At 42.2% G+C, this 26,531-nt stretch overlaps 2 protein-coding genes across 2 annotated transcripts; one reads left to right on the top strand and one right to left on the bottom strand.

Annotated features, from left to right (window-relative positions):
- The first annotated feature begins 1,029 nt into the window (after positions 1-1,029).
- On the top strand, positions 1,030-12,503 carry LOC118384970 (H(+)/Cl(-) exchange transporter 5-like). The gene is made up of 13 exons (XM_052520734.1): positions 1,030-1,169; positions 1,586-1,738; positions 2,380-2,528; positions 2,759-2,858; positions 2,990-3,177; positions 3,266-3,388; positions 3,490-3,696; positions 5,020-5,100; positions 5,249-5,791; positions 5,868-6,054; positions 7,710-8,108; positions 9,874-10,090; positions 10,344-12,503. The coding sequence occupies exons 1-13, from the start codon at positions 1,052-1,054 to the stop codon at positions 10,432-10,434; spliced, it is 2,556 nt and encodes an 851-aa protein (XP_052376694.1). The 5' UTR covers positions 1,030-1,051; the 3' UTR covers positions 10,435-12,503.
- tnfsf10l3 (tumor necrosis factor (ligand) superfamily, member 10 like 3) lies at positions 12,435-24,571 on the bottom strand. Its single transcript, XM_035771699.2, has 5 exons — positions 24,159-24,571; positions 21,643-21,792; positions 18,457-18,493; positions 18,261-18,353; positions 12,435-15,535 (listed from the first exon to the last, which is right to left on the bottom strand). Exons 1-5 carry the CDS (start codon positions 24,336-24,338, stop codon positions 15,072-15,074), a joined length of 924 nt encoding a protein of 307 aa, XP_035627592.1. The 5' UTR covers positions 24,339-24,571; the 3' UTR covers positions 12,435-15,071.
- Positions 24,572-26,531: the final 1,960 nt, after the last annotated feature.

Here is a 26,531-nt window from a genome sequence, read left to right as displayed (position 1 = left end):
ACTTACAGTTAGTGCATTCATCTTAAGATGGCTAGGTTTGGACAGTCACATTTCACAGGCACAGTAAGTACACTTTCCCTCAATAAAGTAGCTATCAGCAAAGTCAGAGCTAGAAGGGGAGGGCAAGTGTTGGATCAGGATTTTATTTTTGTATTTTGGGTGAGGGGAATTATAAAATTAAGACACTCTTTGAAGATGTAGGGTTTCCTTGGTGTCCACATCACTAAGGACTTAACAAGAAGTTAAGAGGGAACGACAGCGCCTCTTCCCCCTCAAGAGGCTGAAAAGATTTGGCATGGGTAGGCCCTCGGATCCTCAAAGTTCTTCAGCTGACGACCCAGTACATCACTGGGGCTGAGCTCCCTGTCATCCAGCACCTCTATCAGGCGGTTTCAGTGGAAGGTCTGGAAAAATGACTAAAGACTTCAGCCACCCAAGCCATGGACTGTTCATTCTGATACCGTCCAGAAAACGGTACTGGATATTCGGATTTCGGACCAACAGGGTCCGAGGCAGCTTCTACCTCCAAGCAACTAGCCTGCTAATTAGCCATAAGACCACTAAATTGTAAATTAAATGGTTGCCTGGGCTATTTGCATTGACCTTATCTTGCACTAACTCTATGCAGTTAGGAGACTATATATAAACACTGTATAGGCCTTCACACACTCTACACTGACACACATAATCACACATAATCACACATTCATCATTGCTGCTGCTGCTACTCTGTTCTGTTCTCTTACTCTTATTAGTATCTATCTGATGCCTTGACACTTCATCTACCTTATTTACCTCATGCCCCTGCAAATTGGTACTGGTACTCCCGCTAATGTAAATTAATTGTGTATTTTATTCCTCTTTCTATGACTATTTTTGTTAGCATTCATAGATTCTGCATTGTTGAGAGAGGCTGTATAAGCAAGCATTTGATAGTAAAAGTCAGCATTTGTTGTATTATTTGATTAGCATCTGGTTGGGGGGTTGGGGGATGGGGAGGGTTCGTTACAAGGTAGTAGTGCTCTTTAATTTATTTATTTTCGCGAAGAAGATGATCACCTGGGATCAGCTCTCAATGTATGTCGCAACAGGAAGTTGTTGGCATTCGAATCAGACAACAACAACATTAGCAGAACAGCAGAGTTCTCAGTCGAAGTCCATCCGACAAAGTAATAACGACTTTTATATTAATATGATGTCAGTAATATGTGCTTGCATATGAACCTCTCGGGTTTCTCTGGCTAATGTTAATCTTGCTTGCAAGTGTTATGTGAGTGTGGCTGCGCTTTGTGCTAACTTGTTAGTTAGCAAGTTAGCTAACGCGTTAGCTGCCTTGGTTGGAGACACTATTGTCGATATCAGTCCGTAGCTAACGTTAGCTAACCACAAAAGCCAGTCAAATATGATAACACATTTTAAAACAGAGCTAGCTAACTTGACAATGTTTGTCCGATTTATTAGCTAACTAACGTTAGCTCACATAGCTAGGGCCCCGAGAACATTAGTGTAGCTATCCAGTTAACGTTAGGTGGATGATTCCTTTGCTTTTGGACCATGACCTCATTATGTATGTGTGTTCCTTCAGTATTATCGATGGATAACACCGGATATTGCAACGATAGCTTCAATAGCATACGAAGTAGCACAAGTGACGAGGACATGGTGGAGATAGCAGGGTCGACATTAGACTTCTCTAACACGGAGGATGTACCACCCTTGGACCGAGACTATGGTTCTGGTAAGACCAAGGCCCATGTCTCTGTTGTAGTGTATACGCGCGCGCGCGCACACACATCATGGATTTGTTCATGTGTGTCTTGTTTTGGCAGGTGTGTTGTTTGATCAAATGTCTATTAGTTATGAGTAAACGGTAACACATTAATCTAGGCCAGCCTACATTGCTGGGATTTAATATAAGTGAGAACAAAGTCCGCTTTGCATTCCTTCCTTAGTTTTGATTTGGTTTAATTTGACACCAATTGAATTTGGAATATGCAGTTATTAGGCCTAAACTATTCTGATCACATCCCAAACCTCACACTCAGTGAGGTGCCACTGTTTTTCATCAATATTTTCCAGCTATTTTATCTGTAACACATTGTTCCCTTTAGGTATGTGTTATTGATATGCAAGTAAAACCGTTGTTATTAGATAAACACTAAGGGGTAGTTTCCCAGACACTGATTAAGCCTAGTCCTAGACCAATGGATAATCTACATTACAAAAAAATATATATATTATTAGTCGAAGACTAGGTTTAGCCTAATCTGTGTCTGGGGAAACTGCCCTTCAAGCAATGCCAGCTCTAGAATGTGTTTTCCCTCTGTCCATCGAATCTCTTCAATTCCTCACATCTCTTCTTCATCCCTTCTCCTCCAGGGGATAACCCAGGTATGGAGGAGGTGAACGGGGTTCCTAAACTGATGGACCTGCTTGATGAGCCTGTGCCTGGGGTGGGCACCTATGAGGACTTTAACACCATAGACTGGGTGCGGGAGAAGTCCAAAGACCGTGACCGGCACAGAGAGGTGACCCACATCCTATTTATCTCCTTGTCCTTTTAATTCTTAGTCTTAACCCACTTCCCAACCCATAACAAAACGTGTGTCTCAAACAGGCTTCAGATCAGTATCTATGTATACTTGTCATCATTATTAGGTGTAGTAGCAACACCTGTATAAGCTACATGGCATTACTGTCTGAATCAAAAGCATCATAGTATTATAACAACTATTTATTTCACCTGTCTGATGTGTAGATTACCAGTAAAAGCAAAGAGTCTACATGGGCGCTGGTGAACAGTGTCTGTGATGCTTTCTCTGGATGGCTGCTCATGCTGCTGATTGGACTCATGTCAGGTCAGCCTAATTGTATACAGATTGATGATGCATAAATGCTTTTTCATTTGATTCCCTCTACTAAGACCCACACAGCAATGCACCTGGGAGCCATTGGTAGTGTTAGTAATTTACCGTGTGGTCTATTCCAGGCGCGTTGGCAGGTGGGATTGACATATCAGCCCACTGGATGACAGACCTGAAGGAAGGGGTTTGTCTGAACGGGTTCTGGTTCAACCATGAACACTGCTGTTGGACCTCTAACGAGACCACCTTCCAAGAGAGGGACAAGTGTCCACAGTGGAAAAGCTGGGCTGAGCTCATCATCGGCACAACAGAGGTGTGCTAAAATATTACTACTTGGCCCATTGTGTTTATTGTATGTGATTATTTTTGTCACAGTCTGATTGTGAAATTTGTGTCTGTAGGGTCCCTTTGCGTACATTATGAACTACCTAATGTATGTGTGCTGGGCTCTGCTATTCTCCTTCCTGGCCGTGACACTGGTCAGGGCCTTCGCCCCCTATGCCTGTGGTTCTGGAATCCCAGAGGTAAGATTTGTTAATTTCTTTACCCTTATTTGATATGTCTTCTTTTGAATGAGGACAAAGGATGTGGTTTATTTTCCCATGCTATTTGCTTTCTCTCCCAGATCAAAACCATATTGAGTGGTTTCATCATCCGAGGGTACCTGGGGAAGTGGACACTGGTGATTAAGACCATCACCCTGGTCCTGGCTGTGTCGTCGGGGCTCAGCCTGGGGAAGGAGGGGCCCCTGGTCCACGTGGCCTGCTGCTGTGGCAACATCCTCTGCCACCTCTTCACCAAGTACCGCAAGAATGAGGCCAAGCGCAGAGAGGTGAGAAATGGGGCCTAAAATTCACTTTTTGGTCCACCAGCCACTGGCAGGTAGATGGAAAAATATACCAGCCACTCAGATTTTTTAAATTTTATTGTATAATTACCTAAAAAAACAAGATGACCATGCTTACTGTTTCTAAAACAAGAAATGTATTCGTATGAAGCATTGTGATATATATTGTGATCTATTCCTCAATTTCATTTCATTTTTTGTGACCTGAGTCTTTTAACCAAAATATCAGATGAGACAAAATGTTAAGCTGCCCTTTTAAAGGTGAGGGGTTACCGTGGTAACGGGGCCACTGAGTCGTGTGTCGTGTAGTAGACAGCATATCTTCGCTATCAATTGAAGCAGCAGACTCAAACTAACATTGAAAACCAACTGTCCTTGTGAACTAAACAATGCTCATTTCGTAGATTTTCGTGTAAATTAGACCGACTTTTATGCCTGTGCACTTGGCATCTAAGAATGAATGTATTAGCACATTGCACAAAGCTCTCCAGACAGCAGGCAGCGTTGCTGTGCGAGGTGGGATAGAGATTGGTATTTATTTGTGCTATAAGCAGCTGTAAAACAAAATAGAAGAAAACAGCTACTGCAGCATTTTTCCCTACTTGACTTTTCACTATTTCTATTTGCGAATGTAATGCTCGCATTGTAGAGCCTTGCAAATTGACCACCCGCAACGTGGCTGGGGAAATCCACATTCTTACCCGCTAATACCTAAATCTACCTGCATTTGGCGGGTGTTCATTTTATGCTGCACTGGGCTATTCACAAACATTTGAACCCTTTTTTAAATGGATGGATACAATACTGGTTAACCTTTTTAACTATTATTTAACTAATATTTTAAGGAACTGGCACAAATTGCAAAAGCTAGCACCACTGATGTTGTTTTGACTCAAATCAAGCTGTATCAAGAGTGAGAGCCTCAAGTCATATTCAGCAGGAAAACCCCATTCAACTATAAATAGCCTGTGGCTGGTTTGAGGATTTCAACAAACGCATACCACAAGGTGATGTTTTTGCTTCTCTGCTACAGTGAGATGGTATTAATGGAAGTACAATGCCACAAACATGCGGTGACTCTGTCTCCCTTCTGTAAACTTTGTGCCTGAGATTTATTTTCCAACACAGAGATATTTTGCATTGAGTCATGAATCATCGTGTTATATTAATTGTTATTTAGCCATGTTGCTGAGCTGTGTTGTAAAGCATTAATGTACTGACACATTGATTTTTAGCTGTGTTGTAAAGCATTAATGTACTGACACCGATCACCTTCTTCCTTCCTTTGCTTGGTGGTTTGTGTTGCAGGTTCTGTCTGCCGCTGCAGCAGTTGGTGTGTCTGTGGCTTTTGGGGCCCCCATAGGAGGAGTGCTCTTCAGTCTGGAGGAGGTAACAAGTGCCTTAGCTTCCTCCTTCTTGTGTAAATCTATGGGCTCTATGACTGTCAAATTGAAACACTCCTAAAGGTAACTTTTGAATGTTTATAAAGTTGACTATGATCACTGTGTAACTGTCCGTCTCCTCATGGCCCTGTCAGGTGAGCTACTACTTCCCTCTGAAGACCCTGTGGCGGTCGTTCTTCGCAGCCCTGGTGGCAGCCTTCACCCTGCGCTCCATCAACCCGTTTGGCAACAGCCGCCTGGTGCTGTTCTACGTGGAGTTCCACACCCCCTGGCACCTCCTGGAGCTCGTACCCTTCATCCTCCTGGGCATCTTCGGGGGCATCTGGGGCGCCTTCTTCATCCGTGCCAACATCGCGTGGTGCCGGAGGCGTAAGACCACGTGGCTGGGGCATTACCCGGTCCTGGAGGTGCTGGTTGTCACCGCGGTGACGGCGGTGGTGGCTTTCCCTAACAGCTACACCCGCACTAGCACCAGTGAGCTCATCTCTGAGCTCTTCAACGACTGTGGCCTGCTGGACTCCTCCAAGCTATGTAACTATGACAACGCCAATGTCACCAAGAGCAGCAACGAGCTGCCGGACCGCCCAGCTGGAAATGACGTTTACACGGCCATGTGGCAGCTGTCCCTGGCCCTGGTCTTTAAGATGCTCATCACCGTGGTTACCTTCGGCATGAAGGTACTGGAGAACCTCCGTCACATCTGTATGGCACATCTGTGCTTTGAGCGTTAATATAAGGATGTCGTTCCTCCAGGTTCCCTCTGGTCTGTTCATACCCAGCATGGCAGTAGGGGCGATCGCAGGCAGGCTGCTGGGAATAGGCATGGAGCAGCTGGCCTACTACCACCATGACTGGGCGATCTTCAGGGGCTGGTGTTCTCCTGGTGCTGACTGCATCACCCCAGGCCTCTACGCCATGGTGGGGGCTGCTGCCTGCTTAGGTAAGGCCTGCGTGGCTACTGTATGTTAGCACCATGCATGTTTAACAGCTTTTCATTTTGTCTTTACTCTAGGCTCCTTTTTCCTGGTTCAATGTTGTCTTGTGGTTAGAGGTCGACCGATTATGATTTTTCACTGCCGATACAGATTTATTGGAGGACCAAAAAAAGCTGATACCGATTAATAGGCCGTTTTTAATCTTGTAATTTTTTACCTTTTTTTTAATATATATATATTTGTAATAATGACAATTACAACAATACTGAATGAACAATGAACACTTTTATTTTAACTTAATATAATAAATAAAGAACATCTATTTAGTCTCAAAAAAATTATGAAACATGCTCAGTTTAGTTTAAATAATGCAAAAACACAGTGTTGGAGAAGAAAGTAAAAGTACCAAATGTGCCATGTAAAAAAAGCTAATGTTTAAGTACCTTGCTCAGAACATATGAAAGCTGGTGATTCAATATTCCCAGTTTTTCAATATTTCCAGTTAAGAAGTTTTAGGTTGTAGTTATTATAGGAATTATGATGCGTCAACGATTTCTCTCTATACCATTTGTATTTCATATACCTTTGACTATTGGATGTTCTAATAGGCACTTTAGTATTGCCAGCCTAATCTCTGGAGTTGATAGGCTTGAAGTCATAAACAGCGCTGTGAATAAAGCATTGCTAAGAGCTGCTGGCAAACACAGTAAAGTTTGAATGAGTGCTTATGAACCTGCTGCTTACCACCACTCAGTCAGACTGCTGTGTCAAATAACGAATCATAGACTTAATTATAATATAATAAACACAGAAACACAAGCCTTTGGTCATTAATATGGTCAAGTCCGGAAACTATCATTTCGAAAACGAAACCTTTATTCTTTCAGTGAAATATAGAACAGTTCCTTATTTTATCAAACAGGTGGCAACCCTAAGTCTAAATATTGCTGTTACATTGCACAACCTTTAATGTTATGTCATAATTATATAAAATACTGTCAAATTAGTTCTTAACGTGCCAGACGGCCCAAACTGTTGCATATACCCTGACTCTGCGTGCAATCAATGCAAGAAAAGTGACACAATTTCCCTAATTAATATTGCCTGCTAACCTGGATTTCTTTTAACTAAATATGCAGGTTTAAAAAATATATACTTCTGTGTATTGATTTTAAGAAAGGCGTTGATGTTTATGGTTAGGTACATTCGTGCAATGATTGTGTTTTTTTCACAATTGCGCCTTTGTTAAATCATCCCCCGTTTGGCGAAGTTGGAGGCTGTGATTCGATGATAAATTAACAGGCACCGCATTGATTATATGCAACGCAGGACACGCTAGTTAACCTAGTAATATCATCAATCATGTGTAGTTAACTAGTGAATATGTTAAGTTTAATGCTAGCTAGCAACTTAACTTGGCTCCTTGTTGCACTCGCGTAACAGGTGGTCAGCCTGCCACACAGTTTCCTCGTGGAATGCAATGTAATCGGCCTCCAAAAATGCCGATTACCGATTTGTTATGAAAACTTGAAATCGGCCCTAATTAATCGGCCATGCCGATTAATCGGTCGACCTCTACTTGTGGGTATGCCGAATGTTTTCTGCCTCCACCCCTCTCTCTGTGCCACCCACTCCCTCCCCACTGGCTTTGTGCCCACAGGTGGGGTGACCCGTATGACTGTGTCCCTGGTGGTCATCATGTTCGAGCTGACGGGAGGGCTGGAGTACATCGTGCCCCTGATGGCTGCGGCCATGACCAGTAAGTGGGTGGCGGACGCCATCGGGCGCGAGGGGATCTACGAGGCTCACATCCGCCTCAACGGATACCCCTTCCTGGAGGCCAAGGAGGAGTTCAGTCATAAGACCCTGGCCATGGACGTGATGCGGCCGCGTCGCAGTGACCCGCCGCTCTCCGTACTGACCCAGGACGGCATGACGGTAGAGGACGTGGAGACCATGATCACTGACACCACCTACAGCGGCTTCCCCGTGGTGGTCTCCCATGAGTCCCAACGCCTCGTGGGATTCGTGCTGCGAAGGGACCTCACCATCTCCATAGGTAGGGATGACAGATCATCATCATGCTGAGGTGCTGGCTTTTGACCCACATGCTCTGTCACCTTTGTCAAAACAATGTCATGTATATAATACATTATATTTACAGTGGGGCAAAAAAAGTATTTAGTCAGCCACCAATTGTGCAAGTTCTCCCACTTAAAAAGATAGAGGCCTGTAATTTTCATCATAGGTACACTTCAACTATGACAGACAAAATGAGAAAAAAATACCAGAAAATCACATTGTAGGATTTTTAATGAATTTATTTGCAGATTATGGTGGAAAATAAGTATTTGGTCACCTACAAACAAGCAAGATTTCTGGCTCTCACAGACCTGTAACTTCTTCTTTAAGAGGCTCCCCTGTCCTCCACTCGTTACCTGTATTAATTGCACCTGTTTGAACTTGTTATCAGTATAAAAGACACCTGTCCACAACCTCAAACAGTCACACTCCAAACTCCACTATGGCCAAGACCAAAGAGCTGTCAAAGGACACCAGAAACAAAATTGTAGACCTGCACCAGGCTGGGAAGAATGAATCTGCAATAGGTAAGCAGCTTGGTTTGAAGAAATCAACTGTGGGAGCAATTATTAGGAAATGGAAGACATACAAGACCACTGATAATCTCCCTCGATCTGGGGCTCCACGCAAGATCTCACTCCGTGGGGTCAAAATTATCACAAGAACGGTGAGCAAAAATCCCAGAACCACACGGGGGCCCTAGTGAATGACCTGTCGAGAGCTGGGACCAAAGTAACAAAGCCTACCATCAGTAACGCACTACGCCGCCAGGGACTCAAATCCTGCAGTGCCAGACGTGTCCCCCTGCTTAAGCCAGTACATGTCCAGGCCCGTCTGAAGTTTGCTAGAGAGCATTTGGATGATCCAGAAGAAGATTGGGAGAATGCCATGTGGTCAGATGAAACCAAAATTTTACTTTTTGGTAAACTCAACTTGTCGTGTTTGGAGGACAAAAAACACCATACCTACTGTGAAGCATGGGGGTGGAAACATCATGCTTTGGGGCTATTTTTCTACAAAGGGACCAGGACGACTGATCCGTGTGAAGGAAAGAATGAATGGGGCCATGTATCGTGAGATTTTGAGTGAAAACCTCCTTCCATCAGCAAGGGCATTGAAGATGAAATGTGGCTGGGTCTTTCAGCATGACAATGATCCCAAACACACCGCCCGGGCAACGAAGGAGTGGCTTCGTAAGAAGCATTTCAAGGTCCTGGAGTGGCCTAGCCAGTCTCCAGATCTCAACCCCATAGAAAATCTTTGGAGGGAGTTGAATGTCCGTGTTGCCCAGCAACAGCCCCAAAACATCACTGCTCTAGAGGAGATCTGCATGGAGGAATGAGCCAAAATACCAGCAACAGTGTGTGAAAACCTTGTGAAGACTTACAGAAAACGTTTGACCTCTGTCATTGCCAACAAAGGGTATATAACAAAGTATTGAAAAACTTTTGTTATTGACCAAATACTTATTTTCCACCATCATTTGCAAATAAATTCATTAAAAATCCTAGAATGTGATTTTCTGGATTTTTTTTCTCATTTTGTCTGTCATAGTTGAAGTGTACCTATGATCAAAATTACAGGCCTCTCTGATCTATTTAAGTGGGAGAACTTGCACAATTGGTGGTTGACTAAATACTTTTTTGCCCCACTGTATATAGCTCTTTTCAAGGACCCAAAGTTGCTTCTTATTTGGTCTTATCCCACTGACAGCCCTCAGTAACCCCTCCCTCTCCTCTCAGATAATGCCAGACAGCGTCAGGATGGGATAGTGAGCACATCAAGGGTCTTCTTTACAGAGTACACGCCCCCTCAGCCCCCCAACAGCCCCCCTCCTCTGAAGCTCAGAGGCATCATGGACCTTAGTCCCTTCACCGTCACAGACCACACCGCCATGGACATTGTGGTGGACATCTTCAGGAAGCTGGGCCTGCGCCAGTGCCTCATCACACACAATGGGTAACACACCTGCTACTGAGAACTAGCTATGTAATTAGTGACCTCTACTTACATCTATAGTGGACTGATTTCATAAGTAGAATAGAGCAGCCCCCCAAAGACAGACACACAAAAAAATGACTTAACTGATAAAACATGTTATTAAAAAATGCCACTAAATTGGCTTGTCCATTTTTTTTATATCCTTTTTGTTTTGTTGTATTATGGTAAGAAGTCCAGACCTCTTTGACATTTTGTCCCTCTTTTTTTGCAGCCGCTTGCTGGGTATTATCACAAAGAAGGACATTCTGAAGCACGTGGCTCAGATAGCCAACCGGGACCCAGACTCGATCCTCTTCAACTGATGGTATAGTACCAGCTGCAGCACCGTGGGCCAGACATCACTGTGGAACCACTGCTTTCGCCCAGGCCTCTCTAAACTGCACTATGTTCATGTCTAGTGGACTCCTCCCTGCTGTGACAACTAGCCACTCCATTAGAACTCTAGTGGACTCCTCCCTGCTGTGAAAACTGGCCACTCCATTAGAACTCTAGTGGACTCCTCCCTGCTGTGACAACTAGCCACTCCATTAGAACTCTAGTGGACTCCTCCCTGCTGTGAAAACTGGCCACTCCATTAGAACTCTAGTGGACTCCTCCCTGCTGTGACAACTGGCCACTCCATTAGAACTCTAGTGGACTCCTCCCTGCTGTGACAACTGGCCACTCCATTACAACTGGAGAGGTAGAGGATTCGTTGTTCTTCAACACCAAGCTGGCTTTCCAGGATTGGCCCAAAAGATGAGTTGGATTTAGAAAAGATGTATGACTTCTTAAATGAGCGTCAGTAACTGGGAGAATATTTTTTCTTGGCTCTGTTGGCAGGAGTGGTCTTCCTTTTCAGTTGACAGATGAGAGCAGGCATGCTGGGTAGGGCATGTGTCTCTGGAGAGACCAAGGATTGTAAACGAGCAGAGACCAAGTCTGGAGTCTGAGATATAAACCACACCACTGCCAAGACATACTCTACCCTCCCTCCTCTACATAGACATCTTAACCCATACAATCACTAAGCTAGGAGTGAAAATTATCAGCTTCTACCTATCAAAGTATCATGAAGATATGCACCGTTTAAATTGTGATGTCTGCCTGAAATATTTGTCATTAATGAGCACTTGCATATGGCTGTCAAGACTAAATGTATTTTCTCTGGTGTTTCTTTCCTTGGAAATGTCATATTCCTCATTGTTTTTTCATGTAATTGGTTGTGGTTTAACACAGACCTGGAGATGATGTCCTCTTCGTACAGGGACACTGTGTAAGGTAGCATGGATTTCTTATTCACCAGGATAAAATAAGCTCCGTAAATAACCCTCCTCTGAAACCTGCATGCTCTGGTTCTCTTTGACCACAGGGAGGCGCTACTGTGCACCACCCAGCTGTGGTTACAGTCACATTACTATACTTTTTTACCAGGTCATCAGTAACAAACACTCAAAAGATTAATTGTATTACTCATTTAGAATATGTATCTCTATATATTTCTGGTTTGTATGACCTTTTCTGTGAATATTACGTATTGTATAGGTTTATAGATCACTTTATCCAGCACACTCTAGAATCCTCAGTGATGAACAGCCTAACAGGCAGTCTGAGTATGAGGTCAAAGAGAAGAGTAGTGTTGGATGAGGTGATGGGATGATTAAGGGAGAGGACTCCAGTGTGTCACATCTCTTTTCATCCTCCAGCTATTATCTCTCCTCTCGCAATGTCTATGGATCTGCATGGCCAGGGCAGGGGATCAAGAGACAGGACTTCCCTGTCAACAGTCTAGTAAAGAACTGGATCTCTTCTCCCTATTTCCTCATGCACTTGCTGTCTCACGACACCCTCATGCTCTTACCCTCCATACAACATCAAAGTCCACACTAAGAATGAGCAATTGAAATGTAGCATATTCTGTCTCTTATACATGAACAAAGCCAAGGAACCTCAAATCTCACTTTTATCTAGAGCAGATACCTTTGGAGGTTGATGGTGGACATTCTTAAACTAGATTAATGTATTCCTGTTAATCATGTCTTATCGTTTAAGGACAAGTGTGACTTCAACCAAGTTCTTTGTGTTGTATACCGTACCATAGTTCATTACATCAGTAAAAGGTTTGACTTTGGGGTCTCAAAGGTAAACACATTATCACTTAAAAAGCACTCCATTTCAAAATAACATGCTTATCAGTTGTTTTTGGAGATGCAGCTACAGTAATCATATTTAACATCATCAAACCATGTCTATTTTTATTTCTGCAAACTGCAATGGGTTTGTATCACTACCGTCTTACGTAAACATGCAACTGAGATTCAAAAACATTGAAATATCAATTTATTCCCTGTCATTTCATATTTGCCTTGAATTAAAACAACGTTGACTTTCACATGAGTAAATTTGTGCTCATTGTGCCCAGTTACTCACCAATAAGTATGTTTGGAGTCATTCTCACTCCAACATCATGAACCCATTGAACCCCTCCCTGAGGATCTAACCATTATGACTCAATGCTGTGGGCTGAGGGCTGTGTGGGTGGCCTGTCATGCCTTTCATGAGAAAGTGACAGGAAGATGTCTAGACAGTAAATGTTTATAGTTTCAAACAATAGTCAAATACACAGTCAAAGAGTCACTCTTTTTAGACATTGCAAACAGTTTTACATCAAACCCAAACAAATCAATAACACATTGTCCATTAGGATGTGGCCCTGAACAGTGCTTAACAGGAAGTTCAAAATTGGCTCTGACAATACTTCATATTTTTTTCTCTCACAGGTATGTTGCCTGTAAAAATAAAACGGGCAATGTTTTTTAAAACCCAATTCATACAATCTAATTTTTACCACATTCTTGCCGAGATGGGCCTTTTTAAAAATTGCCTGTCCACATGCCGGCAAGTTCAGGGGTGGGAGTAGATGTGGGTGGGCATGTATAGTATTTGAATAAATCCTTTGCATATAGACTACACCGTCACAAAGAAATCCATTATTAATTCGTTTTTTTGGCAAATCCTAAAAAACACAAGACTAATAAAATGTATTTTCAAAAGAATAGAACGGCATATATTGGGTTTAATTATGTGACTGGTCTGTGCAGTCTATGGGCTAGATGGCTACGCCATGCACATGAAATCCATAGTTCTTTTGTTCGTTACACAGACAAGACACATGTAGGCTACCCTGATCACAATCAACATACATATTTTATAGTAGGCTAAGAATTTAATGAAATACAACAGAATAAAATACAAATAATATTTTTGCCACACAACGTGTGGAACCGCTGTGGAACCGCAAATGATATTTTGAAAACAGACCAAGTCAATTTCATTCTTTTATTTTAAAAAATCCATGTTTCAGCTCTTACCATCACTCAGCTTTGTTAGGGAGCAGATTTAGGGTCTTACATTGAGAGAAACTTGGCGAACATTACAACAGTCTTAATTGTAGAGGCTTTGTCGCCAACATGGTCTCGGAGTATTTTGTATTATTCTGTATTTAGCATGATATGTTATGTTTCGTATGGTGTGTTAATTAGTGGGATGTCCATCATCCATTTAATTTCGTATGACATGGCAATTTTTTGTTGCGGTTACCGTTAGCTAGGTGGCTAGTTGGCTACCGCAAATTTTAGCTAGTTGGCTAACATTCGCTCTAGGGGTTAAATTTAGTTAGTTAGGTAGGGTTAGAGTTAGCCAACATGCTAAGTATTTGCAACCAAAAAAAAGTAAGTAGTTTCTAATTAGCTAAAATGCTAAAGTTGTCAGTGATGAGATTCAAACAAGCAACCTTTGGGTTGCTAGATGTTTGCGTTATACTTATTATTATAGTATTATTAGCTAGTCGTCTACAGTAGTACTAAGTTACTGTCCAGTGGTGAATCTCTGTCCCACTGGGCACACACTAGTTGAATCAAACAGACGTTAAATTGATGCATATGTCCAGTGGAGTATGACTGAAGACTAGTACTGATATCTGGTTAACTGCAGTAATCAGTAATACCTCCACCCACAGAAAACAATCAAAAGTTGTTGCTGGAAAAAAAGCAGTTCATTGCTATTTTATTTAACTAGGCACGTCAGTTAAGAACAAATTCTTATTTACAATGATGGACTACTTGTAAAGCCTCCCCAGCCAAACCCTCCCCTAACTCGGACGACGCTGGGCCAATTGTGCGCAGCCCTATGCTAAACGGAATAAATAGTAGAATTCTCAGTATGATGAAGGAATCCCAAGAGGGCCATTACCAAAATCCCTTCGAGCCTTACCGACGCCCATTAAATAAGGTTTTGTACAAATTAGAAGATTATGCCAGGATCAAGAAGAACTTTCACCATTCCTTGTATTTACCCCTTGAGTCCATTGTTTGTTAATCATCCATAATTAGCTATAGTTAGAGCTTGTATTCTCAATAGGTACATTCAACACTAAAATAACACCCTGGTGCAAGAGTGCTTGTTTAAATCAAAAACAAATGTTAAAATTTAAATCAAATTTAGTGTAAGTTACAGGTCAGATCAGAGCTAGTCTTGGAAATCCCAGACGTAGGGCAACATGTACATTGTGGGAAGCAACCGGTATGTCTAGAGAGATCAGGGCTGAAGAGTGGTTTCATATGGACACCAGAGCTATAGTTATCGTTGGTAGTTGGTAGTGCTGCATGCCATACTGTATATCGAAGAATTCACACATTCCTTAGTCTTATGCATTTCCACTATCCCTCTCAGTGCTGAAGATTCTTATTCGTGATTGTGCTACAGTACCAAAGCGGGATGCCAATTAGTCCGCACCACTCTTATTCAAATATATAGTTCTAATGTAGCCATCTGTGAGCCAGTTTTATTAATGGCCTGTGCACCAGCTAGCTATGTCAGAACCATGGTGATTTGTAGTCTATGTACAGTACATGTTTAGTATCCTCTTGTGTGATAGCTTTTCCCTCCTTAACCTCCATGCTCATGGGTCAAATCGAAATGCCCCAAAATAGCTGGATGAGTCCTCTGCGTGCACGGCTGTAGGTGACGACACAGAAACAAAGATCTCATCCCCGGCCCTCAGCTCAAACAGGCCTCCCTGGTAGACAGAGTGGAGGGCATACTCAGTGTCAGGCGCCCAGCACTTGGTGCCCACCCCCTTCAGCAACTGAAGGGGCTTGGCGTATGACGTCTTCTTGTAGACACACTGGACCAGCTGGTAGCTGGAGGAGCCCCCATGGTGGTTACCCCCCTCGTGGGTGAGGGAGGGATAGCGGAAGTACACCTGGGCATACAAGTAATAACGTCCGGACCGGGGGATGCGTAGGCGTCCATGAGACAGGGTCATGTTATGGAGATGGGAGCCGAAACTCTGGTTGCCCCAGGACCGGACCGGGTGGCGGCAGGACTGATGCAGGTCTTTCTGCGGGGCCAGGGATATAGGGCCTATAAGGAGGACAAAGGAAGATATTTCAATACAGACAGACAATTCAGAGCATTACTACTGTAGACTCAAAGATGAGTCGGCCTATACAGTGGCTTGCGAAAGTATTCACACCCCTTGGCATTTCTCCTAATTTGTTGCCTTACAACCTGGAATTAAAATAGATTTTTGGGGGGGGGTTTGTATCATTTTATTTACACAACATGCCTACCACTTTGAAGATGCAAAAACAATAAGACAAAGAAACTGAAAATTTGATGATACATAACTATTCACCCCTCAAAGTCAATACTTTGTAGAGCCACCTTTTGCAGCAATTACAGCTGCAAGTCTCTTGGGGTATGTCTCTATAAGCTTGACACATCTAGCCACTGGGATTTTTGCCCATTCTTCAAGGCAAAACTACTCCAGCTCCTTCAAGTTGGATGGGTTTTGCTGGTGTACTGCAATCTTTAAGTCATACCACAGATTCTCAATTGGATTGGGGTCTGGGCTTTGACTAGGCCATTCCAAGACATTTAAATGTTTCCCCTTAAACCACTCAAATGTTGCTTCAGCAGTATGCTTAGGGTCATTGTCCTGCTGGAAGGTGAACCTCTGTCCCAGTCTCACATCTTTGGAAGACTGAAACAGGTTTCCCTCAACAATTTCCCTGTATTTAACGCCATTCCTTCAATTCTGACCAGTTTCCCTGCCGATGAAAAACATCCCCACAGTATGCTGTTGGTCTCGGAGTGATGAGAGGTGTTGGGTTTGCGCCAAACATAGCGTTTTCCTTGATGGCCAAAAAGCTCAATTTTAGTCTCATCTGACCAGAGTACCTTCTTCCATATGCTTGGGGATTTTTTTCTTTAAGCAATGTTTTTTTTCTTCTGGCCACTCTTCCGTAAAGCCCAGCTCTGTGGAGTGTACAGCTTAAAGTGGTCGTATGGACAGATACTCCCATCACTGCTGTGGAGCTTTGCAGCTCCTTCAGGGTTATCTTTGGTATCCTTGTTGTCTCTCTGATTAATGCCCTCCTTGCCTGGTCTGTGAGTTTTGGTGGGCAGCCCTCTCTTGGCAGGTTTGTTGTGGTGCCATATTCTTTCCATTTTTTAATAATGGATTTAATGGTGCTCCATGGGAGGTTCAAAGTTTCGGATATTTTTTATAACCTAATTCTGATCTGTACTTCTCCACAACTTTGTCCCTGACCTGTTTGGAGAGCTCCTTGGTCTTTGTGGTGCTGCTTGCTTGGTGGTGCCCCTTGCTTAGTGGTGTTGCAGACTCTGGAGCATTACAGAACAGGTGTACACTGGGATCATGTGACAGATCATGTGACACTTAGATTGCACACCGGTGGAATTTAACTAATTAAGTGACTTCTGAAGGTAATTGGTTGCACCAGATCTTATTTAGGGACTTGATAGCAAAGGGGTGAATAGATATGCACGCACCACTTTTCTGTTTTATTTTTATTTGTTTGTTTTTTAAACAAGTCATTTTTTCCACTTCACCAATTTTGACTATTTTGTGTATGTCCATTACATGAAATCCAAATAAAATTCCATTTAGATTACAGGTTGTAATGCAAAAAAATAGGAAAAACGCCAAGGGGGATGAATACTTTTGCAAGGCACTGTAGGTAATTGGATTCCTTTAACTTTGGTGAAATCTGTGCAGTAGGGAAACAGCTTTAAGGTGCATTGGATAGGAGAAAGAGAAAGCGGCAAGCGAAAATTCAGTCAAGAAACAAATAAGTATCGCTGTTCTGACGTATTTGTTAATGAGGACAACATTACTGCGTTCATGTGGATACATGATTTCTGGTGATCTGAATATGAAAACAGTGCCCTGTATGTGAAGTCTGAGGTTTATGTGAAATCATGACATAGTTAGAGATGAGCGATGCCACGCCTTTATTTTCTCAGATGGTCTTTGAAGATGTTCAGGTTCGGTTCCAGGCATAAGCGGTCGCTTCGGACCCCCGGATGTTAAAAAAATATATTTTTAAGAAATTAGTCAGGGTCTCAACTTACAATTGAGAGTAAGAATAGTAGAATACACAATGTGTAATTTTTTACAATTTGGATGTGCATCAGCAGTTTTTCTCTTGTTATGTCAGTCACTGACAGTCCTCAATGTCAGCTAACAATGTTAGACTGGTAGTTACTCTAGCCAGATATCAAAACCTGTAGTAATCGGACAGATACCGACCGGGCCCACATTGATTTTCGAAGTCATTCTCACACATTAATCATATTAACATGGCGTAAGTCATTAAAGAATGTGTAGAATTGCAGGAAATTTACTATAAAATTGCAAGGGTTTCTTTCCGATCTATGGCAAAATGTGTAGAATTGCAGAAAACGTACTTAAAACTGCAATATTTTCTCTACGTTCCATGGAAAAATGTGTAGATTTGCATGAAATTAACTAAAACTTAAATATTTCACTACACCGTCGAGACACCGTCGAGAGGGGTGCCACCAAAATATTTGCCGTGAGTTGGAGTGCGACCCAATCAAATTGCTTAGGGCCCCCAAAAGGATAGAGCTGGCCCTGCAGATGTTTGATATTAGTACAGTGTTTTTAAAGCTATACTGTTGAAATTGACTGACATTCTGCAATTTTATCCCAGCATAAAAACATTAGATTACATTAGATTAAACGAAATCAAAACAACTCTGCCAAAAGTGAATGTCCCACCAAAAGAACAAGAAAGCACAACATACTAGTCTCCCATACCCTGTAAGCTACTGTCTCGGAGTGTGAGGTGAGCAGAGGGCTTCCGATGCCCTGCAGAACTGACGGGCTTGGTTCTGGGCTGGGCACTGGGCTCTGAAAAGGAGAATAGCAGTGAGAGAACAGTAGCACCAGGAGTGGATATTAGATAGATAAGATATGCTATAATGATGATGATGACTGATGGATGGATGATTACCTGGAACGGCGTGTTTTGAAATAATGTTTTCTGTCACCTGAAAGACAAAACCCCTTTTTAAGATGTGACATAGAGCTCAATGGAGAACACACAGCATAGGATTGATTATAGTACAGCCTATCTATGACATGCAGTGCAGCATTCCTCTTGAGCAATCCAATTCTTTGTAATTCCAATTTCATGCTGAACACAATTTTTCTTTTTTTTTACAAGCTCTTTTGACAAAGTCGAGAGGGTACACATTTTATTGGGACCTGGACACATCCCAGTAAATTATCTCACTCCCTAGATTTCATGGAAAAACACAAGGAGGCGACAGACCAGATGTGCGACTGCCTCAATTGGTTTTTCAACTGAAATAATGAAAAACAGCTGTGCTCTTTGAAGATGAATCATCATGCACTCTCAAATGCTACTCCCACCCACCCCTTGATCAGGATCTACACTACCGTTCAAAAGTTTGGAGTCACTTAGTAATGTCCTTGTTTTCCATGAAAACATACATGAAATGAGTTGCAAAATGAATAAGAAATATAGTCAAGACGTTGACAAGGTTATAAATAATGATTTTTAATTTAAATAATAATTGTGTCCTTCAAACTTTGCTTCGTCAAAGAAACCTCGATTTGCAGAAATCTTTAGCATTCTAGTTGTCAATTTGTTGAGGTAATCTGAAGAGATTTCACCCCATACTTCCTGAAGCACCTCCCACAAGTTGGATTGGCTTGATGGGCACCTCTTACGTACCATACGGTCAAGCTGCAGCTCAATAGGGTTGAGATCTGGTGACCGTGCTGGCCACTCCATTATAGACAGAATGCCAGCTGACTGCTTCTTCTCTAAATAGTTCTTGCATAGTTTGGAGCTGTGCTCTGGGTCATTGTCCTGTTGTAGGAGGAAATTGGCTCCGTCCACAGGGTATAGCATGGCATTGCAAAACAGAGTGTACAAACCCTGTACAAATCTCCCACTTTACCACCATTAAAGCACCCCCAGACCATCACATTGCCTCCACCATGCTTGACAGATGGCGTCAAGCACTCCTCCAGCATCTTTACATGTTTTCTGCATCTAACAAATGTTCTTCTTTCTGATCCGAACACCTCAAACTTACATTAGTCTGTCCATAACACTTTTTTCCAATCTCACTCTGTCCAGTGTCTGTGTTCTTTTGCCCATCTTAATCTTTTATTTTTATTGGCCAGTCTGAGATATGGCGTTTTCTTTGCAACTCTGCCTAGAAGGCCAGCATCCCGGAATCGACCCTTCACTGTTGATGTTGAGACCGGTGTTTTGCGGGTATTATTTAATGAAGCTGCCAGTTGAAGACTTGTGAGGCATCTGTTTCTCAAACTAGACAATCAAATGTACTTGTCCTATTGCTAAGTTGTGCACCGGGGCCTCACACTCCTCTTTCTATTCTGGTTAGAGCCAGTTTGCTCTGTTCTGTGAAGGGAGTAGTACACAGCATTGTACGAGATCTTCAGTTTCTTGGCAATTTCTCACATGAAATAGCCTTCATTTCTCAGAACAAGAATAGACTGACGAGTTTCAGAAGAAAGTTCTTTGTTTCTGGCCATTTTGAGCCTGTAATCGGACCCACAAGTGCTGATGCTCCAGATACTCAGCTAGTCCTAAGAGAAGGCCAGTTTTATTGCTTCTTTAATCAGAACATCAGTTTTCAGCTGTGCTAACATAATTGCAAAAGGGTTTTCTAATGATCAATTAGCCTTTTAAAATTATGAAGTTGGATTAGCTAACACAACGTGCCATCGGAACACAGGAGTGATGGTTGCTTATAATGGGCCTCTGTACACCTATGTAGATATTCCATAAAATAATCTGCCGTTTCCAGCTACAATAGTCATTTACAACATTAACAATGTCTACACTGTATTTCTGATCAATTTGATGTTATTTCAATTGACAATTTAAAAAAAAAAATTCAAAAACACAGACATTTCTAAGTGACCCCAAACTTTTGAACGGTAGCTTCCTGCCATCCAGGACCTATATAATAGGCGGTGTCAGAGGAAAGCCCATAAAATTGTCAGAGACTCCAGTCACCTAAGTTATAGACTGTTTTCTCTGCTACCGCACGGCAAGCGGTACCAGAGCGCCAAGTCTAGGTCTAAAAGGCTCCTTAACAGCTTCTACCCCCAAGCCATAAGACTGCTGAACAATTAATAAAATTGTTCAGTATATAGCCTCATTATTGTTATTCTTATTGTGTTACTTTTTATTTTACTCAACTTGGTAAATATTTTCTTAACTCTTCTTGAACTGCACTGTTGGTTAAGGGCTTGTAAGTAAGCAATTCACGGTAAAGTCTACATTTGGTGTATTCGGCACGTGTGACAAATAACGTTTGATTTGATTTGATTTATTTGACGTGTGACAGAAAGAGACCATGATGATTCTTACAGCTTTACCTAATTAGTGAATAATTTGTTCTTAACTTACTTGCCTAGAAAGGTTAAATAAATAAAACATTTTTTTTGTGGTTTTTAAAGATCAAGTGAAATTCATGTGGTTTTTCCGTAAGAGTAAACTAGAGAATTGAGTATGATGCAATGTGGACCATTGGAAGAGGAAAGCTGGAGAGGAGCTTTGTCTGATATTTGGGTTTAAGCTGGGGTTAGACCTCCATTAACAACCATGCATCAGAGGGGAAGCTTATGTACGTAAGGTTCTGAAGTATTCCATCACTGGACTAAGCTCTGAGATCAGAAACGTCAACACAGCATGTTACGTGTAAGGCAAAAGTGAATGCTATTATAACTCTCTCCCTTGTTAGGAATTCCATCACCATGTGTATGTAGTACTTCTACAAACATCGTCGCTATTTCAATAGTTTGTAATGAACAAATGTTCATGTAAAAATCTATGACTGTGTAACTGAGACATTGACAGTTAAGCTCCTGCAGCCCTCCCACTCAAACACATTATGGATGACGGAGTGGGTGTTCCCCTCCTCATCCAAGAATTGGATTACCCACTGGGCACACTGGTTGAATCAATGTTTCCTCGTCATTTCAATGGAATTACGCTGAACCAACGTGGAACAGACGTTGAATTGACGTCTGTGCCCAGTGGGCGGGCTTTAACGGCAACTCAGATCAATTCAAACCTGTCGTAGAACAAAGACATACATCATGGCAGCATCAAACAGCAGGTGGTACCCACCTTGGTGACATAGGCCTTTATTCCCTGGGCCAGTTTGATGCAGGGCTCCCCAAACAGTTGAAGCAGAGACTCCGGTATCTCCTGGTCTTTCTCCAGGGCATTAAGGAGCCCCAGGCAACGTAACTCCTCAGCCACCCCTTGACTCCTCACCTGCACAGCACAACCCACACAGGACAGGGATAAGTAGGTATCTTTGTCTGTATCTGTATTAGAGGACAAGGATGCAACTACTTTGTTTTGGGTTTACCCCATAAAAAATATAGACCTTGTATCGCCATAACATCTGCGATGTAATTCTTTTAAATATTATTGTTCTATTTTCAAAGGATTAACTAACAGGCTTGATGGCACAGACCAGAAAGAGTGTGCTGCTTTTTATAAATACTATATATATATAAAAAAATACTATATATTATATATACTATATAAATACTATATATACTATATATAAATACTTCCTGACTGATGTCTTGTTGCTTCAATACATCCACATAATGTTCCTTCTCATGATGCCATCTATTTTGTGAAGTGCACCAGTTCCTCCTGCAGCAAAGCACCCCCACAACATGATGCTGCCACCGCTGTGCTTCACGGTTGGGATGGTGTTCTTTCACTTACAATTCTCCCCCTTTTTCCTCCAAACATTATGATGATCATTATGGCCAAACAGTTCCATTTTTGTTTCATCAGACCAGAGGACATTTCTCCAAAAAGTACGATCGTTGTCCTCATGTGCAGTTGCAAACCGTAGTCTGGCTTATTTAATGACAGGTTTGGAGCAGTGGCTTCTTCCTTGCTGAGTGGGCCTTTCAGGTTCTGTCGATATAGGACTCGTTTTACTGTGTTTAAAAAAAGTTTCCTCCAGCATCTTCATAGGGTCCTTTGCTGTTGTTCTGGGATTGATTTGCACTTTTCGCACCAAAGTACGTTCATCTCTCGGAGACAGAACGCGTCTCCTTCCTGAGCGGTATGACGGCTGCATGGTCCCATGGTGTTTATACTTGCGTACTATTGTTTGTACAGATGAACGTGGTGCCTTCAGGCATTTGGAAATTGCTCCCAAGGATGAACCAGACATCCACAGGTACAGCTCCAATTGACTCAAATGATGTCAATTAGCCTATCAGAAGCTTCTAAAGCCATGACATAATTTTCTGGAATTTTCCAAGCTGTTTAAAGGCACAGTCAACTTAGTGTATGTAAACTTCTGACCCACTAGAATTGTGATACAGTGTTGAAATACGTGAAAGTGATAAGTGAAATAATCTTTCTGTAAACAATTGTTGGGGAAATGATCCGTGTCGTGCACAAAGTAGATGTCCTAACTGACTTGCCAAAACGATAGTTTGTTAACAAGACATTTGTGGAGTGGTTGAAAAACGAGTTTTAATGACTCCAACCTAAGTGTATGTAAACTTCCCACTTCCACTGTATTGACGTGTGCTGTGCTGTTAGTCACACTGCTGCAGTTGTACTTTTTCCAACACGATAACAACAAATGGCAAACATTCCCCGAAACGTGTTTTTGTTTTGATAAGTAATGCAGTACAAGATCAGTCATGTACATGATTTGATTGCTCTGCTTGGGTGCAAGTGAAACAACACCTTTCCCCATTGCCAACACCTCAGAACTTAGCTGACTCTAAACTTGGCAGCTTTTGTAACTTTGTACAATACTTAATACATTGTTAGTCAGGCCTTATGATAAAGTTTGACATAGCATTGAGTTGCAGTGAACTACAAATTCCTTTCCTCTCAACTAGTATTTGCCTGGTGACTACCAGTTTCATAAACTTTAATTGTTACTTCCAATGTGAGTGTTTTTTTCCCTGGGGGATGTGGTTAATTTGGGTTTGTGTCTTCCACCCCAGACTCATATTAGTGACTCGCTGGTTCTTTGTTTGTGCTGCTAACAGGCTCTGCCATCATTGTAACAATCCAATGCCAGACTACAGAAAGAGGATAATTTGACCCATGTAATTAGTACACTGATTAGACCTGACAGCTCCAGACTACATTGATTATTACAGTCATATTAAACAACATCCAATTACAACGTCTTCAGTGTATGCTGATACTTTACGTCGACAGATTTCACTTTTAATCAGCAGGTATCATACAATCTAAATGGGAAAGTGTACTGTCTTTATAAGTACGCATTATAGTTCTGATTAGGAGGTGAAGAATAATGTAGCCGACTGTATGTGTATTTATTATCCGTAGCTAGAATACTGTTTTTTAGAGTATTTGTAACAGGTTTATATAGGGTAGTTAGTTCATATACTCTTAATTATTAGATACGTGTTATTTTATTGGCAGACTGATTTGCATCACCCCAAGAAGACTCTATAGGCAACTACATACTTAATAAATGTTTTTATGCATGTACTCTGAATGTGTTGGCATAACTTTCCTGACTGGAGAACCAACTGTGAGCTGTAAAAAAAGAGAGCCTAAACAGAGGTTTTCTGGTTGTCATGCGAACATCAGCTGTTTTGTCAAAGAAAACGCCTTACCTGAGCAACTGACATGTTCAAGAAGACGAGGAGTCCAGTTGTCGAAGCTACTTGCAGTACAACCACGACAATAACGATCATTGGGACCCATAACTTTGACTGGACGTCTCGTGGGCTGTTTGATGCGGCCATGATATGTCTTTGTTCAACGACAGGTCTGAATTGATCTCGAGTTGCCATAAAATACAATTGGTGGATGAGGGGGGCCACCAACTCCGTCACCCATAAGACTGTCAATATTTTCTCTGTTGAGTGGGAGGGCTGCAAGGGCTAAACTGTCCAAATTCAACATCGCCCACGTGTCATTGTTGCCGAACACAAAGGCTTTTTTTCCCTGAGCGTTTTTATACAAATCTCCCGTGGGAAGATTCTGTAGCCTATAGCCTGCTACAAGTACTCGGTTTTCTAATTTGAACAGTCAACCTCACTATTTTAATTGGCTATAATGCTATATGTTTGGATCTGCTTTTTGCAAATAGGTAGGCTAAGTTTGACATGGTTGGTTTATTGATGCTTGATTTGTGTTAATCTAAAATGTAGCCTGTTTTTGTGGTCCTACGTGTTCAGTAGGTTATTGATATTGAGCTTTATTTGTAACACTCAAAGGCTCACATTCCCTCAGATAGAGTGAGAAGAAGACATTTTATCTGTCCACAAGTCAAACTGGCAGTCCCCAATTTCCTCACTGGTCCAGTAGACTCTAGCTGCAGACCTCATCTTTCAGGACCCTCATCTCTCAGGCTCTTCTCTATACTGCCTACTGGAGACCTCATCTCTCAGGCCCTTCCCCTAATCTCTCAAGCCCCTCTGATGAACCGCCTAGGGAAAACGAACCCCCTATTTCAATTGGCTCCTGAATGCTTATCATTTCATTGGCTCCTGACTACTTCCTCATTCTACAGGTCACAGTAGCAGCCATTTTTCTAAACTTCATTTAGATTTGTCTACCTGAATAGAAATAGCCTATTGTTGCTGCTTTATATAATTGTTTATGTATTTTAGTTCATGGAATTCTGCTCGTGTCACTATCCCAATTTGTTTAATTTACTTGTTTATTTCATTATATTTGGGAGACAGTGAATTTAAACATATTTTGCATTATTGAAATATTATGAATTATGTTGGATGATGACAATAATCCTGTCTGACAGAGAGTTCAGTCCTATGGCAATCCTGGAAGATGAAGATGGGTTCTAGATTACTCCTGCCGGGAATGATATCTTTAAGCCTACCTTTCTTTTTGGAAATATGAAACGGCTGACAGCTCCCCTCACCCAGTTCATATTGGACATAGACGGCTCAGATTGTATTACACTGTGCATCCATAGGCCTCCCTCTGCAGTGTTTTAACCTCTCACAAGCAGTGGCTCAATTAAACTCAACCAGGGTATTTCTCCAAGACTAACGCTTCGATGTAGCAAGCAAGCAAAAGAGTAGGTATTCAGCCCTGTTTCCCAGCGCAGCCCACGGTTTGTCCAAGGAAGAAGCGGAGTCTGTTTGGATACGAGATAGAGGATGAGCATGTGACTGACTCAGCAGAAATTCAAAGTGGATTTTTTAATTCAAATGGTTGATTCTGCTATCTAGTCCATCAACAAGCGCTTTACCCAGTTTGAGGGGCACAGAAGTGTTTTCAGCATCCTGTGCATCCCTACCATCAAAGGCCATTGCGACGCTTACCAGGGACTGCGCAAAGCTGGAAATGGCTTCCAAATGTAACAGTATAGCTTCCGTCCCTCTCCTCACCCCTACCTGGGCTCGAACCAGGGACCCTCTACACACAGCCACACAGCCAACAGTCACCCACAAAGCATTGTTACCCATCGCTCCACAAAAGCCGCGGCCCTTGCGGCCCTTCAAGGTCACAGCAAGTGACGTCACCAATTGAAACGCTATCAGTTCGCATCACCGCTAACTAGCTAGCCATTTCACATTGGTTACACGAGGACATCGACACAAAATACTTCTGCTATTAGCTCAAAGCCTTGAGCAGGACACTGGGCAGTGAGGCTGAACCAATCGACGCATTGGAGCACATCTCCAGAAACCAGATTGCCTCCTTGTACCCCAATGCATTTGTTGCCCTGAGAGTTTGCCCTGTGATAGTGGCAAGTGGAGACCGCCCCTTTTCCAAACTCAAACTAATCAAAAACTGCCTGCACTCTACTACACTCTAAAAATAAAAAGGTTCCTGGAGTATCCTCAAATTGAAACTGTGGGGGAACCCCTGTGTTATTTTTCAAAGAACCCCTTTTAATTAAGGATCCAGACCTTTTTTACTCCAATTTCTTTTAATTTTTATGATGGTACAAAAAAATTGTATTATCTTTTACCAGATCTAATGTGTTATATTCTCCTACATGATGTTCTCCG

This window comes from Oncorhynchus keta, chromosome 6 (assembly GCF_023373465.1).
Source record: "Oncorhynchus keta strain PuntledgeMale-10-30-2019 chromosome 6, Oket_V2, whole genome shotgun sequence".
Classification (NCBI taxonomy): domain Eukaryota; kingdom Metazoa; phylum Chordata; class Actinopteri; order Salmoniformes; family Salmonidae; genus Oncorhynchus; species Oncorhynchus keta.
Note: the sequence above shows the minus strand (reverse complement) of the source record. Positions and strands in the feature narration are given on the sequence as shown.